Source organism: Heloderma suspectum, chromosome 4 (genome assembly GCF_057233095.1).
Source record: "Heloderma suspectum isolate Gila_16-S chromosome 4, 16-S_ref, whole genome shotgun sequence".
NCBI lineage: Eukaryota > Metazoa > Chordata > Lepidosauria > Squamata > Helodermatidae > Heloderma > Heloderma suspectum.
Genome location: NC_139461.1, coordinates 241470270 through 241488347, shown reverse-complemented (window position 1 = coordinate 241488347; position 18078 = coordinate 241470270). Strand labels below are relative to the sequence as shown.

The following is an 18078-nucleotide window of genomic DNA, read 5'->3' as shown; positions in this document are numbered from 1 at the left end:
ACTGCCATCTCGCATAAGAGCATAAGAAGAACCATGCTGGATCAGACCAAGGGTCCATCTAGTCCAGCATTCCTTTCAGACAGTGGCCAAACAGCTGCCCACAGGAAACCCACAAGCAGGTCATGAGTGCAATAGTACCCTCCTGCCCATGATCCCCTGCAAATGGTGTACATAGGCAAACTGCCTCTGATACTGCAGGTGGCATATAGCCATCAGGACTAGTAGCCATTCATAGCCTTATCCTCCATGTATTTGTCTAACTCCCAAACTGGTGGCCATCACTACATCTTGTGGTAGCAAATTCCATAGTTTAACTATGTGCTGTGTGAAGAAGTACTTCCTTTTACCTGTCCTGAATCTCCCACCTGTCAAGGATACTATAGCTGCATCCTGCATTGTAGATTTTGCATTGAATAGAGGATTGAACTCCAAAGTCCCTTTCAGCTCTGTAGAAGTGTATGATTCAATGGTGAATTAATGATAAATATTATTATAGCTGGGAAGCACTGCTCCACCTGACCAATGGTCTTCCTGTGTAGCCCCCTGCCCTTTCTCCTGGAGTCTCAGATTTTGCCAGGCATTGCCCACATTCTTTGAAGACTGCGTCTGCAGCTATAAAACTAGGGCCAAAATCAACTCAGTGTCCCATCTCTTTACATTTATTTTAGAAACAGCTGCAGGGGTGGCAGGGGGCAGCTGATTTGGCTTGGGACCAAAGTGGTGGCAGAAGGGAGATTAAACCTTTCCCTTCCCCTACATCCTTTTCCAGATGTAAATCCCCCCCTTCTCAGAACTGCTATTTGTCGTGCTAGGAAAAAACAACAACATATTTACATCTGGAAAGCTAAGCAGCATGGCAGGGGGAAAGGGTTAGCCCCTCCAGCACCATGGTCCCATTTCAAAAAGCATGGGTGCTTTAGAAATGTGAAGAGAGGAAATCTGGATTTTCATTGTCTCATATAGTTTGGCCCCAGAAACTTCCTATCTATCTATCTATTTATTTATTTATTTATTTATTTAATTAATCCTTTTCTTATGGAACAATCCTATGCATGTTTAGACAGAAAAAAGTCCTAAATCTCCCAGCATCCTGGCTGGGGAATGCTGGGAGCTGTAGGACTTCTTTCTGTCTACACATGCATACAATTGCACCCTTAGCTGCCTTTCAAAATCAAAGATTTCACAAGGCGGCTTACAGTACAAAAAGCAATATAGATATATTAATACAATCATATTAAATATGATCAATTTTAAATACAACCAATTTCAATAAAATACCATTTCAAAACATCCATCAGCAGCACATAGCATAAAGGTTTTCAATTAAAAGCCAGGGAGAACAGATGAGTTTTTAGAATCCTCTTAAAAGCAGCCACAGATGGGGCCAGGAATCTCTCTCAGGAGGAATTCCATAGAGTAGAAGCCACCACTGAGAAGGCTCTATCTTTAAATCAAACATTAAAGTCGAGCTTCTCATGATGCTAAATTCTGCATGGCACACCAAATTCTGTATTGCAGTGCATGACTGAGAATTCACAGAATCTGTACCAGCACCCTGTATAATGGGCACCCACTGACTTCAGGAGGTCTCAAACTGGATGAATTCAGCTGATTTTCCCAGAGACTGTGTAAAGGATCAAGCTGTTGTGACTGACACATGGTACGGTACCTCCTTTAGAAACAAAACCTGCAGTAGAACCTTAGAACACTTTAAAGATGAAAATCCAAACTTACAAGTCCTGGAATCCATCAAAGGCAGTAGCTGAAGTGAAGACATCAAGTAACCCAATGACCTAGAAAAAAGGTGGACTCAGAATGTAAGATTATAAAGAACACAGGGTAGAAGAGCTGTCCCATCCCCCACCGTCAAGGGACCTTTTTGTAAGATCCAGGTAGTGGCTAAGTCCCAAGCCAGCTTCACTCCTCTCATGCCTTCCCCAATCAGGGAAGTTGAGGGAGGAGCAAAGTGGATTGAGCCTGGGACTTGAGGAGTGCTCAAGGGCCAAATACGGCCATGGGCCGGAGATTCCCCATCCCTGTCATAAGCACTGGAAGCCAAGCCATGTTTCAATGGCAGCTTAAGGCCTTTCTAAGCAGCAGGGTGGGTAAAAAGAAAACCAAGATTTTACACTCTATGTTAGATTTATGAAATCTAGGGACTAAATCCAGGAACAGGAGAAAAAGTATCCTCTCAGATTCTGGTATGCCAATATTGCAAAATTTGCAAAAATGATCAGTGTTCCCAACAGCAGCTGAAACTTTCCTGGAGCTGCAAAAACAAGAGTTATCCACAATATCAGAATGCCATCTGCATAGCTGGTTGCAGATGTTGACTGCATGGCAGAACAAAGAATGGATGCCCCCTTTCCATTCAAATGCTGAATTCTGAAAGGAAGTAAATTCCTATCTCTGCTCCATGTGCATTCCAGGAATGGGATGTTGCAGTCTTCCTATCCTGCTCAGATCCCAGTACATCAGGAAGATGTGAAGAAAAGTACCTATCAATGGGATGTGCCATGCTCCTCCTTCTTGCCTGCTTTATGTGCGAGGAACCGAGTGCATCAGATATGTGGGAAACAAGCAGGAGAAAAGGCTTCAGGGGTGGACATTTCTTAGACATTGTTTATTGTCAGCTCTTGGCACCTTACACTTGTCCTCTACAAGGACCAGGAGATATTCAGTTCATGAAGCTGTGCATGAAGACTGTGCTAGTTGGGACAGAGGTTAGGAAAACTGCAAAGCCTCATGAAGGGGCAGAGTTATGCCTTAGCCAGAATTTAGGCTGATGGAGTCCAGGAGTGGAAATATTTTCATGCTGGACCAAGGGCCTGCTTCAGGTCTATTCCAGAAACAGCACGAGAAGTAGGCATGCCTGACACAGGAGGGGACGTCTTGGGAGTAGCGCTGCCCCTGGCATGCTGGGCTTAGTGGCCAAACTGGCCAATATCTAAGCCATTTAAATTTTCCCATAATGCAATGCTTGTGATGTCAGTACTGCTAACTGGCTGCCACCAGCTAAGCCCGTTACCACTGGGAGGGGGAAAGACTACCAGGGGCCCAGCGGCCCATGAGGGCACTTTGCTCAAGGGCAGAGGCGTTGCTAGGTTCTTAAAAGCTCTGGGGCACAGGCCCATAACAAGAATGTGCATATATCCAAGTCTATGCACACATCTAATATGTGTGTGTGTGTGGTCTGTGCATGCGGTGTGCTTGTGTGTGTGTATAGACTACATACATACATACATGCAGTACATACATAAGAAGTGTGCACTGACCCCCCACCCCACTTCAACTCAGACCCCGATTCAGCGATTTGGAAAACATCCCACTTCTGCTCGGGCCAATTTGTAGTCGGACCACTTCAGCTCAGCACCAAACCTGAGTCAATGTTTGGAAAGATGAGTCCTTATGCTTCCTGTTGACTACCATGGGGAATTAGAAAAAAAAATGTAACTTTTTTCTCTTGGTCAGAACTGGACAATTTCAGGCATAGTAGCCCCCTAGAAGGAGATTACACCTGCCCAATGTCAGAAAAAAAATAGGTGCAGGGTTTATATTTTGATTTGCTTTTAAAGGGAACTGCCGATAACATTTTTATTTCTTGGAAGAAATGGATAAAAAATTCAGGATTCATTGCCCCATCAGAGGAGATCATGACTGCCAAATTTCAGAATGATAGCCACAAGGGTTTTTGTGCAAGGGTGGTCTTGACATTTTGAGGTCTCCAAAAGAGGACATAGTTATCTCCCTATGTTCCTTGTGGACCATTGATCTGAAAATTACAGACAGCCTAGAGGTGTCCCTAAGTAAGAAACCAGCAAAGTTTCAGAAGGAGAGGTGCAGCAGTTCATGTGGAAGGGGAGTTCTCCAACTTGGGGGAGGGAGTGATTTGCTTTCCCTTCCATTCACCCCTTCCCCAACAGTTTTTGGGTAAATTTGTATGAAAATGCACAGGTCATTAGAGGTGTCCCCCAGGCAAGAAACCTGCAAAGTTTCTGAAGGATATACATGCATGCAAATTTAGAATGACTAGAATTTATTTACATTTCACCAATGTTAGCAGCAGGGGAACATGGGTGGGAAGATGCTATTGCACTCATGTCCTGCATGTGGGTTTCCTATGGGCATCTGGTTGGCCACTGTGTGAACAGAATGCTGGACTAGATGGACCTTGGTCTGATGCAGCCCAGCTCTTCCGATGTTCTAAAATATAGAGTGCCTCTGAGCATGTGCAGAATGTTTTTCTTTCACCACTGAGCACTTACATTCTCCTCCTACCAATTCTATTCCCCTCCATGCAACCATCCCTCCTCATCCTACCATCCTCCAGCAACTCTTCATCAAAACAGATGTCTTGTTTTGTGCAACTCCTCTCTACCTCCTCCTTGTTATGCACAAGCTCTCATGGTATCTTCCTCCCCATAACTTCATTTGTGCCAAGACTTCACCAGGATTCAGCCAATGAGTCTGTTTTCAAAACTAGGGCTAAGTTATGGAGAAACTCTGAGCATGTATTAAGTGCCTTTCCCTCACCACTGAAGCTAGAGTTCATGCAAAAAAAATACCCCAAACCCACAAATGACAAAACCTGCATAAGACTGAGCTGAAAGGGTAGGCAATTCATTCTACAGAATTGGGTAGACACTGTATTAAGCTTGCAATACCATGCTCACAACTCAAGACTTATTTCTGAGTAAACATGCAGAACATCAGGGTGCAAACCTCCCTGCAAAAGTAACTTGAGCTGGAATCCTATGCACACTTTCCTGAGGGTAAGCCTCATTAAACATGATGGGGCTTCTGAGTAGGCATACATAGGACTGTATAAATGAGCAGTATTTATCTCCCCTCCACTTAAAAAACAAACCCCAAACTCCTATTTTTTTAATTAAAGCTTTCTGTTCATAGGAACATAGGAAGCTGCCTTATACTGAGTCAGGCCATGGGTCCATCTAGCGCAGAATTGTTGACACTGACTGGCAGCAGCAGCTCTCCAGGGCTTCAGGCAGGATTCTTTCCTAGCCCTACCTGGAGATGCTGGGGATTGAACCTGGGACCTTCTGCATGCCAAGCATGTGCTCTACCACTGAGCCACAGCCCTTCCTATTGCTGGATAATGGCAACTGACAAATAAAGTCCCAGATTTGTTTCTCTGCAGCCATGTGAACCCACTCTTCTCAAAGACTTGAGTGTGGAGGAGGAGAAAAAACAACCCTCTTGTCTGTTTGTATAAAGTCAAATACAGTTCAGAACTTCTCTTGCCCACCAAAAAGAATTCTCTTTAAGAATTCCCCAAGATATGCTCTGGGTGGAAGAAAGAAGAGAAAGGAAGAAAGAACAAGATAGGGGAGGGAAGAAAAAAAGAAGAATGGTGACTGGAAATGTGTGTGGGAGTGGGAAGTAGAGAGAATTCCCTAAGCCAAGTAGCTCCTTTCAGAGAGGTAGTACTTCAGAGGAATTTAGGAGGCTGTGGAGGGTTTGTAAGGATTGCATGTACTTAAATGAACTTTATGGGGTGAGGTGGCTGAGGGCTTTTTCTAGCTTTTTTACAACTGTAGAACCTATTTAAAGCCTCAGCAGTTCTTCAATCATGACACCGCATAGTCCTAACCCTCCTTTTGGAATAATTTGAGTTCTACAACTATTTAGGAGAAATTAAAGTGGAGATGAAGGAAGAAGTTTGTGGAGGCTGATTGGATCCTTTGCTGTACTGAAGCTACTAAACTTCTGCAGAAGCCAAAGGTTCCAGTTTGGGGCAGTAAAATCAGATGCGGTGTGAAATACCAGTATTTCACATGGAGCTCTTTCTTCCCTTCCTTCTCCCTCTTCAAAATTTCATTGCAGGCAAGCTCACAACAGTGGGCGTGTAAGAGCAGAAAAGCAGGGGGAGAAAGATTTTTTGCACCTCAAAAAAACCACTACACCAGAGATTAGGGATAGTGACCTTCTAATGGTCACGTTAAACACCTTCTGATTAGGATCTCTAATGCCCTGGGTGGCTTGACAGTTTTTACTTGTTTTAGACTTTGAGAAAAGGAAACTTTATGCACGGCTAGTGCAAAAGCCACTGGACCTAACTGTCTGAAATTTGGTAGGTTCAGTCAGCTCCATAGGGCCTGCCAGGTCACCAAATTCCATGAATTTATGTGGAACCACAAAAAAATTATAGCTCTTTACTTTGACAGATTTTCTTGGAAAAAGCCAATTTTACCTGTGGCTAACACAAAAGCCACTGGACCTAACTGTCTGAACTTTGTCAGGCTCAGTCATCTCTATAAGGGCTGCCAGGTCCCCAAATTCCATGCACGTATGTGGAAGCACAAAGAAAATATAGCTCTTTGCTTTGACACATTTTCTTGAAAATAGCAACCTTTACCTGTGATTAGCACAAAACTCACTGGACCTAACTGCCTGAATTTTGGCATATTCACTCAGTTGCATGGGGGCTACCAAGCTTCCAAATTTCATGCATTTATCATACAAACTCAAATTATGGCCGTTTCTATTTTCCAATGCAAGTCAATGGAAAAATGTAGGGGAAAAAAAGGCAATTAGGACAACTCAAAAAGATTTGGGGCCCATGCCCAAGTGGGCTGCTCTTAACAACACCCCTGCTCAAGGGCCCTGAAACATGCCACCAGCTCTGCTTTCACACACCCTAACTTATGAGGTACACTTCCAGTGGTTGAAAACATGTTGTGGACAATTATATTCTTTCAAGGATATCTCTTTTACATCAGTAAGGGAAAGGCAGTTTTTGAGTACACAAATCTGGCACATAGTAGGCAAGGTCAACATTCAGCAACGTGTGATATTAATGAGGTGTGGGAAAGGTAGGGACAGCGATCCTTAATATTAAAATTGGGAGATTACAAACAAGCGCCGAAGAATTGATGCTTTCGAACTGTGGTGCTGGAGAAGACTGTTACGAGTCCCCTGGACTGCAAGGAGGTAAAATCAGTCAATCCTAAAGGAAATCAACCCTGAGTGCTCATTGGAAGGATAGATACTGAAGCTGAAGCTCAAATATTTTGGCCACCTAATGCGAAGAGAAAACTCTCTGGAAAAGACCCTGATGCTGGGAAAGACTGAAGGCAAAAGGAGAAGGGGACGGCAGAGGATGAGATGGCTAGATAGTATCACCGATGCAATGAATATGAACTTGAGCACACTCCGGGAGAGAGCGCAGGACAGGAAGGCCTGGAATGCTATGGTCCATGGGGTCACGAAGAGTCGGACACGACTGAACGACTGAACAACAACAACCCTATCTTCATCTCTGGAATGCAGGAGGGGCTGGACATTTCCAGCTAAAATGATGTTGGGTAGAAGGGCTGGGAAAGATCTTCACTAAATCTAGTACTAGTATCTGCCTAGTTGGCCATGTTTCATTTTTGCAAGTACTAGTGGCTGTCGAGATGGACCACTGATTGACCTCAGTATGCCAACTCATAATAACTTCTGGGTTAACTCATAATTACTTCTTGGTTAACAATTTGTCCTTGATGATTTAATGAGATCTATGAATAACTGCTGGGATAATTCAGTCATTTGATAGGAATTGCTGCTGCAGGAGAGAATATCTGTGGGACATGCAAATTCAGACATTACATACTTGGACAGATTTTGCTTTGACTACCAAACTCAGGTGGAGATACAAATGCCAAGTCTAAATCTCAGCTCCATCTCCCAGCTAAGGCAATGTTTGTGTGCAAGTGAATAGAGGGAAGTTGTTACTCACATTCTCATGCTGCATGTGCTTCAGCAGTGTGAGTTCTCGATATGCTCGCTTGGCAAAGATCTCGGATTGGAATGGGCGGCAGAGCTTCTTGATAGCCACTTTCTCTCCTGTTTTCTTATCTATTGCTGAGCTGTGGCAAATAAAACAGGAGCACACAGAAACATATAAAGTAGGAGGATTTTGATGGGCAGTGAAATCCTGAGCATGTTTTACTTGGAAGTAAGACCAACTGTGTTCAATTAAATGTATTCCTCAGGACAGGGGTGGGCAACTTGTAGCCCTCCAGATGTTTTGGCCTACAACTCCCATCAGCCTTAGCCAATATAGCCAATGGGAAAGGTTGATTAGAAATTTGGACCATTTGGATTGGGGACACTTGGATGCAGTTCTACTCAATTTCTGTATAGATCAGTAGTTATATTTATACATGTAGGTACTCTTCACATGTTACATGGTGGCAAATATGTTTGCCTCTGCGTGTACACACGGTGGGAAGCCATGATCACTGGGCAGTCCTGAATCCCTGGTACATGTTATCTGTATAAATGCAGGCTTTTGCACATACTATATTTTATTTCAGCATAGGACACACAGGTGAGACTCTATGCCAGCCTGCCCAAACCTGGTGCCCTCCAGATGTGTTGTTGAACTACAACTCCCAGCATCACCCAGAAAGCCATGCTGGCTGGGAGATACTAGGAGGTGTAGTCCAACACAACTGGAAGGCACCTGCTTGGGGAAGGCTGTTCTTTGCAAAAGAATACAGGGGACAAATATGGTATCAGAAATGGAAACATTCAGAAACCAGTCAGAGAACATTGCAGTCTCCCAGGACACTCTGTGGCCAACCTGAAAGTCACCATTTGCCCACAAAAGAACTTCAAAGGGAGGCTCTTTGTTGATCTAGAATCTATCAGCACATTTGGGCATATTTGCTTAGATGTTAGTAGACAATGGTTCCCTTGCCACTACAGGTGTTAACTGTAACACAGCAAAGCTAGGGAGACTGTGTTATATATCACACTTCTGTCCTGAATTCCATCTGAGGATTACATTTCATGCATTGGATGAAGTGCCCTCTAGTCCGAAAAAGCTTATGCTACAATAAATGTGCGAGCCTGTAAGGACTCTTTTTTCTCATTTTTCTGCTGCAACAGACTAACAAAGCCACCACTCTGACAGTGATATATTTTATGCATGCATCTTATGCACACTTCTGTTGGTTTTACTGATTTGTTTGAAGTGTTTCCTCTGCTCTGGATGTTACGTTTCTTCTGTTATTTTCTATCTGTTATTGTTATTGTTGTTAGCCACCTTTGGTCTCAATCAGTGGAAAGGCAGGATAGACATTTAACTAACCAAATAAATAAAATGGGTTTTAAACAAAAATGCAGTGCACCGAGCAGCTGTTCAATTCTTCAAATGGAGTATGTAGAAAGAAATATACCAGCTGTTCCCAGTGCATGTCAGTTCATTCTTGCCCCAGAAATGTGGCGAACTAGCTGTGCTCCACTCATGTGCCAACCTCATTCTGCATTTAAAAAGGCCCTTGATATCAGTCACTAGGGAACATGAGCGGGAGGGCGCTGTTGCCTTCTTGCCCTTCTTGTGGGCTTCCCAGAGGCATCTGGTTGGCTACTGCAAGAAACAGGATGCTAGGCCAGATAGGCCTTCGGTCTGATCCAGCAGGGGTCTACTTCTTATATTCTTAAATCTAATGGCTGACTACCTGGGAAGCATTTTGTGCACATTGCTTAATTGCTCAAAGAAGAGGTGCTGAAGCTGAAGCCTGTCAGAGACGGTCTCTGGCCTAAATGGCCTTCCGCCTAATCACAGATGGATGGATGGATGGATGGATGGATGGATTTAATAGATTTTGAACCTGCCTTTAAGGGTAGACTGCCCCCACAAGGCAGCTTACAATATTATAAAAACATGAATTGCAGTTACACACACAGCAGGAGCAGCTGCTAATGCTTTTTAAGGACCAAATGCAGACTAGAGTACATGTGTATTCAGGTGTTGTTGTTGTTGTTGTTTTAAAGCCAGCAGTGATGAGTCCATACATATATCTTCTTGGGGAGGGAGTTCCAAAGGTGTAGGGCCACCACTGAGAAAGCCCTACTCCTAGTCTCTGTCAAGAAATCCATTTTCTTTTTGTGATTTAGGGTACAATCCTATGCATGTTTAGACAGAAGAAAGTCCCCCAGCCAGCTATGCTAGCTGGGGAGTGCTGGGAGTTGTAGGACTTTCTTCTGTCTAAACATGCATAGGATTGCGCCCTTAGCAGCTGGTAACAAGCTCTATTTCAGGAAGAGGGACTGGCGTGAACTTGTTAAAACCACCTGTTTGTGTGTTATCATAAGGGTTTCTAGTCTCCAGGCCTTCAAGGTTGGAGCTGAATTTCTGCTAAAATTAGACTGACTGATTTCAGCTGGGTTGCAGTGAGAGGTTTTCACTCACCCCTCCCCTCCTGGAAGCTGAAGCAGTTACCCAGCCTGACAGTGATTGGCTATGGAGGCTCACTTCACACATCTCAAGGGCAAGGGGCAGGGGTAATAAAGCTTGGGCGGGCTGCTGTTGCCATTTAGTCTTCAATCCAATCTACATCTAGGTCTTCATCTTTGTTTAGTCTTCCTTTTGATCTTCAGTCTTCCTCTACGAACTGGTTTTCAGGCCTGTGAGGTTTTGGGTCCTGAATTGGGTGGTGTCCTATAGGAAGACCCTTACTTCCTATAGGATAGGTACTGCTTTATCCTTTTTGCCTGCAGGATTGCTTCCAAAGCTCTGTTGTTTTAAAGGGTTTCCTTGATTGCTTTGGGTTCTCTCTGATTTTCTCTAAGATTGGTACAACTTTTTCCTCCTTTTCCCCTGCCTTATTGTAAATAAAGTTCGCATCTATTTCAGCATTTGCATGTGCTTCATTCCACTTAAGCCTCTGTACTGAATTCACAGCTTTCTGCTTTGGTCTTGCTACTGTTCAGAATTCTGGGCCTGGGGCATGAAAGAGAGGGTGTCAGCTTCAACCCTTATTTCCATGCCCCAAGTGTGTCCTGAAAGTATCTCCTGGCTCAGCCTGGGTTTAGAGGTCAAGGGGTGGTGGCAGTCCACCAAGTAATTTGTTTGCCCACTGCCCACACAGCCGGGAGTTGGGAATTTGGGGGCAACCCCTCTTAACTCTCCTACTCCCCTTCACAGTCCCCATCAGCCTAATGGCTTTGAATTCAGTGAAGGATCTAATAGTAATCGCTTTTCGTTTCATTGTGATGGCCATCAATGCAAAGGATTGCCCCTAACCAAGTTGTGTTGCACCATTAAATGCTTTCCTGAGTACACAGCTCTAGGAAGCTCCTCAAGATCATCCTGTGCTGCAAAATATTTACACTCCACATTGCTCAGAGCAAGTCAATACATGATTAACATCTTAAATAACTAGGCTGTCATGTGGCAACTGTTATAAGCATGCAAAAAATCCTGGATGTGTGAATCCCCCCCTTAGTTACAGCCCACTCAGAAGCCAGCATAACACAGCACAAAAAAACTCTCTCCACATAACTGCTGCATTTCCATGTGATGGCAGCAGTGCCGGCGCCTGAATTACTCTCGCTGTTAGACTTCCTTGGGTTCTGCGAGTTTCAGCAGTGGCTAAGCTATGGGAATTTGTGCCCTTTAGGAGTAATTGGACTTTCATTTATCACCACTGGCCCCTGACTGGGAGGGTGCTTCATATTTTGACAAGAGAGAGGTAGTTGAGCAGCAGCTACAGTTGCTAGCGCAACATTACTTGCTGGCCTGGCTAGGGTGGTCAGATGCCAAAGGGCTCTTGCACCTTTAATAGATGTGCAGAAGAGGGAGCATCAGTAGGGGTCGTTCGCATGACAAGCAAAACTTGCTGAAATTCTCTCTTCTTGTACACAGCTATTCAAGGTACAGGGTCCCTGTCCTCCTTTGCATCTGGCCACCCTACCAGCTCCCTATGCCTTGTTTTCTCAGCAGCTCTCACCTTCCTTTGTGCAGCTGGATCTAGCTTAACCCTTGGCCTGACAAATTCCATATGTGAGCCATGTCTATCTCCCATACTCCCTTGGGGGGGGGGAGGCAATTACCACAGTCTTCACACATGGGGGGGGGGAGTTATCAACATTGATAGATAGGAATTGCCTGATTGTGGCCAACTTGCCCCCTCTACCTCCTTGCCCCCTGAAGCCCGCTAACTGGAGATGAATGACAGAGACCGTAAAGTTGAGTATTCAGTTATTCTCATAAGAGCCATTGTGATATAATGGCTAGAGTGTTGGATGGGAGTCAGGGGATCTGGGTTCTAGTCCCCACTCAGCCATGGAAGCTCACCGGGTGACTTTGGGCCAATCACAGACTCTCAGCCCAACCTACCTCACAGGGTTGTTGCTGTGAGGATAAAATGGAGAGGAGGAGGATTATGTATGCTGCCTTGGGTTCCTTAAAGAGGAAAAAAGGTGGGATATAAATGTAATAAATAAATAATAAATACACTGTTATATGTATCCTAAAACAGGGGTGGGCAGAAGGTAGATCTCCAGATGTTTGGGACTTCAGCTCCCAGAAGCCCCTGCCAGCATGGGCAATGGTCAGGAATGCCAGGAGTAAAAATCTAAAACATCCAGAGATCTACTTTCTTCCCACCCCTGTCCTAAAGCATGCAGACAAGGTCCTCAGATATTCCAGGGGCAGCATGCTGGGATAAATGGCCCCCTGATCTGACACAGTAAGGCTGCTCTAAAATTCTAATCATGTTTTTAAAGAGCTGACACAAATCCCTCTAAAAAGCCCAGCCCTCTTTCCCCACTAATCTATGAGATGGTAAAACAACAGACCACTGCTCAGGGGCACAATCCTGCCATATTGCAAACTCTGGTGACCATTTCAGGTGTGACATTTCTGTAGCACCTGAAAAGAAAGCTCACTGGAAAGGGCATTATGGATCTCTTCATTATCAATGGAATATGAGCCAAATGGTGATTTATTTTTTTGCCCTGGAAGGGATACCTGCCAGGGAGCCACAGACAAATCTAGCTCCCTGTCTGCACAATAGAGCAGACTTATGTCTAACAACTTGCCTGGTAGCCATAGATGACCAAGGATTTCATGAAGGCGAACATATAGAATTCCATGTAGGAAAGTGAACAGGCTGATGGGGGAGGGAGGGATCAGTCTGTCTATCCTCCACCAGCCTGCTTTGTTTCAACACTAGCCAAAGAGGAAGAAAAGCCCTTTCCTCTACAACCACTGCAGGCTACTAGCCTCTTAGCAACTGTAAGAAAAATTACAGTCCAGTAACTTTTGTGGGCTTATTTACAAGGCTGCAATATATGTTTTGACATAGTCATCATGTTCATTTTTGAGGCATATATTTCAAACATCTTGTGCGCCCACCTTAAAAAAATATAAAGTGGGAAGAGGCTGCCTTTAGGCAGATCTTCACCGACTGCTAGATGTTGGCTTTGTCCTGCTCGAAGCTCTATGGGGTGGAATCATCCTGAAATGTCAACATTCCAGTTGTGAGGGTTGATTCTTAAACCAGGCCACTGGGAAAAGAACTGCTCATCCCTCTTGGAGAAGATGCTGCCTGTCTATATATCTGTCATTACCAGCAATATCTGAATTGTCTTCCTCCTATCTGGAAACAAATCAGCAGATTTTTTGTGGTTTGCTGGGACTGTTTATAAATCAGTTTCCAGAGGGGTCGCCATGTTAGTCTGTTGCAGCAAAAAACAACAGCGAGTCTTGTGGGACCTTAAAGGCGAATGTATTTATTCTGACGTAAGTTTTTGTGATCACTGTCTGACGAAGCGGACAGTGTTCATGAAAGCGTATGCCCGTGTACCTCTGTTAGTTTTTCAGGTGCTCCAAGATACTCTGTTCTTTTTATAACTCAAGGCACCAAAGAGCTGAAATCCGACACAAAGGGTCTTGCAGGAAATGGACCCGTGGAAAATGAGGGAGGCCTCCCCACGTGGATAGCTCATAGCAGCTGATCTGTGGACGCGTGGAATGACGTCGCAGACCATGGCCGGAAGGGAGCAAAACAACCTTTTCCAAAATGCAAATCTCTCCATAATGGAGGCGAGTAAAATGCCTCCCAAGAATCCAGGCTTCCAGTGTCCTGCACCCCACCCCGCACCCCTCCAATTTGCCAAGAGAACTGGGCTCTATCAAGCCACTCACCAGACAGAGCCGTAAGCCCCAGATCCTATGGGGGTGATGGCGGTATATCGCCTAGGAAGCTCCCAGACGGTCTTGTTTACCTCCTGCCTGTAGAAGCCCTTTCTCCTCATCTCTGTGAAGCTCATCTCCTGCGTGTCTGGAGTTGAACTCTCCAGTGCAGAGGGCTCCAGAGATTCAGGGCCAAACCCAGATATATATTTTCCCCTCAGACGCCTTTCCTTCTCAGCTGCGTTGTGCTCAATGAGACACATGGCCCTCCTCCCTCTGCCCACACATCAGCCCGGGAAGGAGGCATCAGGTTTCATATTAGACACTCCTCTTGCAGGTACTTTCAAATGCCTCACCTTTTCTGTGTGAAAGGTAGCCACCTGTAGCAGCAGCAGCCATCGCCGGGCTGATTCAGATTTCCTGCTATAACCAACCCCTACTGAATCCCCAGTTTCAGGCTTTCAGAAAGAGAGAGAGAGAGGGAGGGGGGATGCACAGTGTAGGTTACTTTTCCTTCCTGGTCAATTCATAATGAAACTAAATGTTTATTTGCATTTGTATTGTTGCACTGATTATGATTTATTTTGGTTTTTTCCCATTATATTAATTATGGATTTCTGTATTTGTGCGTGTAACTTACTTCAAAACTTCAGTGGGAAGTGATGCATACATGCTAATATAATAATAATAATAATAATAATAATAATAATACCTTAGAACACAGGTAGGCAGCATAAAGCCCGCAGGCACCAATATGCCCCCCCACCAACTTCCTAGGTGCCCACCAAGACACCCTATTCCTCCCAATTTTTATTTTTTTAAACATTTTCTTACAGCTGGGATTCTCAAATCAGAGTCTCTGCCATCTTGGTTGTCCATGAATGCCTCTGAGCTGGGTACTTGTCCTTTGTGACTAGCCATGCCCACCCATGGCAGCCATTTTGTGGTTGTGCCCAGGACAGTTTATCAAACTTCCACATGTGCCCACAGGTGCAAAAGGTTGCCTACCCCTGCTGTAGAACATCAAAAATCGTATTTGTTGATGCCGTGTTGTACTTCAGTAAGTACAGAAATGTGAGGGATACTTAGGGCAACTTCATTGCATAAACCAATGCTGAAGATGTCAAGTATCTCAAATGGAAAAGTGTTGGGAATGTTCAGAGACAAAAGGTGATTTTCTGTAATGATAAAAGATGGAGGCAGAGATCTCTGTATGCTGCTGGCACCTCCAATGGCACCTGTGAATGGGTCCCCAACATGGGGCCCACAAGTCCCTGAAAATATTGTTTTATATATTTTGGGGGGTTCCCTGCTCCATTTTTTAAACATACATATATACATACATGGATTTGTATGAAATGCATACAACTTTCTAGCAATTATACATGGGCTTCAACAAAAGTGGACCAAATGTCAAAAAAGTACCTATTTGAAGGTGGCATCTATATGCCACCCATTCAGATATTGAACGTGTTGTAAGGTCTTAAATCCATTGCATTATAGGGGGAGAGTGTTTATCCTTCTAATGTTGTAATATCAATCTTTTAGCTGTCAAAAAAGTGCAGAGAATCCATTTATGCTGACCATTTTTTAATTTCCATGAAGCAGGTGAATAATTTAAAAGAGTGAATTAATCAGTGAATATTAAAGGCTGTTCCAGTACAACATTTTTCTGGGTAATAACCTCTCAAAAAGAAGCAACTACCGGACGTTGCCAGAACATATGTTTAAAGGAAGAATTTGCTGTATTGCACTGCCAGCAATTAGCTGAATTAGACAATCCCTTATTAAAGAGATGTTGCAGTGTCCAATAGACACGAAGCAAAGGTTTTGCTGAATAAGATGCAGCCTGATTCCCTCCTGGCAAGCCCTTATGTGTGTTGATTCTTTAGCTTCAAAATGGGAAATGTTATGATGCCATCACGACATTGATTCTCAGCCATAGACACGGCAAGTAGAAGCCAAAGCAGCGATCCACAGATTAGGCATTTTGTGGTGGTGCCCACAGCAGTATCTCAGATTCCCAAATGTGCTCATAGGTCCAAAAAGGTTAGGTACCCCTGCCCTACAGTACAGGGGAAGGCAATACTGACTGAGGCTTGCCAGTTATGATCTGGGTAAGAAACCCACAAAAAACACCCTTCCAAGCCCTGAAAATGGGAATCAGTCAAGCCCTTATGACAATAAAACACAGCCACCACAGGCACATATGGGAGGTTATCCAATGACAGAATTGGTGGTAGCATTGGTTGTATCCAGTGTTCTGCTAGCTGAAAATGTGCAAGGGAAAAGAACAAGTAACACCTAACCTAATGAAGTCATAATGGGTTGTGCAAGGACTTGTGAAACAGTGCAAAGGTTTGCGGAATGGCTTCTACAATCTCTTGTGCAACAGCTTCGGAAACCACTTCTAGAACTAGCGCAACAGCTTCTGGAATGGGTTGTGCAACCACTACTGCAGCTTCTGAAATGTGAATGGGTGTGTGCAAGCAGAATCAAAGTATTGTATTTGGCATTTGCACAAGGATAAAAACGGGGTTTCTTTCTGCCAGCAGTAGAAACTTTGCACCAGCGGAATTACCCTGTTCCATACAACCCATTGTGCTGGAAGCAGTAGCTTTCTCCCTTTGCTGGAGAGCAACAATGGGACAGGGCTATTGCATTCATGCCCTGCTTGTATGGGCTTCCTAGAAACATTGCTGTGCAGCATGGGTTGCTGGACTATGTGAACCCTTGGTTTGATCCAGCTGGGCTCTTATGTTCTTAAAGGTGTGTTAATGAAAGTACACCTTTCAAGTTATAGAACCCATCTTCAAACAGAACAAGAAAGTGGAATAAGAAAACAAAGAACAAGGATATTTAAACAATATAACTACTTTTAGGCTCCAGGTGGCAAATCACCTGCCTCTAGTACAAACAGTTGTTGACAGTTAATAACTAGATGTATCTGACAGTCTATTGCGGGACAGGCCAAAAGTAGATCTCCAGATGTTTTGGACTTCAACTCCCTGAAGCCCCTGCCAGCATGGCCAATGGTCAGGAATATGCTGGGCGTTGAAGCCTAAAACAGCTGGAGACCTACCTTCTGCCCACCCCGGCCTATTAAACACACTAGATGAATCTGATACACTATTGCAAGTATCTACTCCAGTTATCCTGAAGCAATTGCATAGCACTACTTGAGAATACTACTCAGTGGATTGTAGATTACAGCTCTAGTTCTAATAGAAGGAATTCCCCTGCAGGACAAGGGCTGAGGGAAACTTTACACGTTTCAACTGATAGCCACAAATCTGATGGGGAATAGCTAACCAACTGATTGATTTGCTGCCTCCCAGGTTGTCTTCCATTGTTGGGTAATTCTTTGAGTTGCCACAGGCCATTCCCATTCCCTTGATCACATAATCACATGCTGATTGCACGAGTTTGCAATTAGGTGGATAAATTAATGCATTCTCTCATCATGAGAGGTCAGAGGATTGGTCACAGTGAAAAACGTGTGCCTGCAGCGAATAGGCTCTTGCAGAGGTTGATGGTTATGAACAAGTTTGTCATGCTTGTGGACTGTTTATTTTCATCCCTCTGTTTATGAGGACACCCTGTGCTTTGCAGAAGACACACCTTGTGCTAAACTTAGCATGTGTAGGTCATACGTTTTAGAAGACTGTTGGAGTGGAGAGTGCTATTAAAGCAAACATCTATGTTATGCCCCAGTCAACAGAAAATCCCATTCTGCCTTGGATTATTGTGTTCTGCCACTAGGTATTCTGCTTCCACCAAGCAATTGAGAGTGTTAGGGGGTTCTTTAAAGACCTGGCTATGTTATGTAAAGCACTTTTTCCAGCATTTATTTATTTATGTGTGTGTGTGTGTGTGTGTTTGATCCCTGTGATTGCTCTAAAGTAGGTGTAATCACAACTTGTTGTTGTTGTTCAGTCGTTCAGTCGTGTCCGACTCTTCGTGACCCCATGGACCATAGCATGCCAGGCCTTCCTGTCCTGCACTCTCTCCCGGAGTGTGCTCAAGTTCATATTCATTGCATCTGTGATGCTATCTAGCCATCTCATCCTCTGCCGTCCCCTTCTCCTTTTGCCTTCAGTCTTTCCCAGCATCAGGGTCTTTTCCAGGGAGTTTTCTCTTCGCAT

General features: G+C 44.2%; 1 protein-coding gene across 1 annotated transcript in view; it reads right to left on the bottom strand.

Moving 5' to 3' along the window:
* Positions 1-14184, bottom strand: part of MAPK13 (mitogen-activated protein kinase 13) — a 37326-nt gene extending 23142 nt beyond the window's left edge. The window contains exons 1-3 of the mRNA XM_084852939.1: positions 13946-14184; positions 7742-7871; positions 1735-1793 (exon numbers count right to left, since the gene is read on the bottom strand). Of these exons, the coding sequence (XP_084709065.1) occupies positions 1735-1793; positions 7742-7871; positions 13946-14070 (314 nt within the window). The 5' untranslated portion in view covers positions 14071-14184. The remainder of the gene's footprint in view (positions 1-1734; positions 1794-7741; positions 7872-13945) is intronic.
* Positions 14185-18078: the final 3894 nt, after the last annotated feature.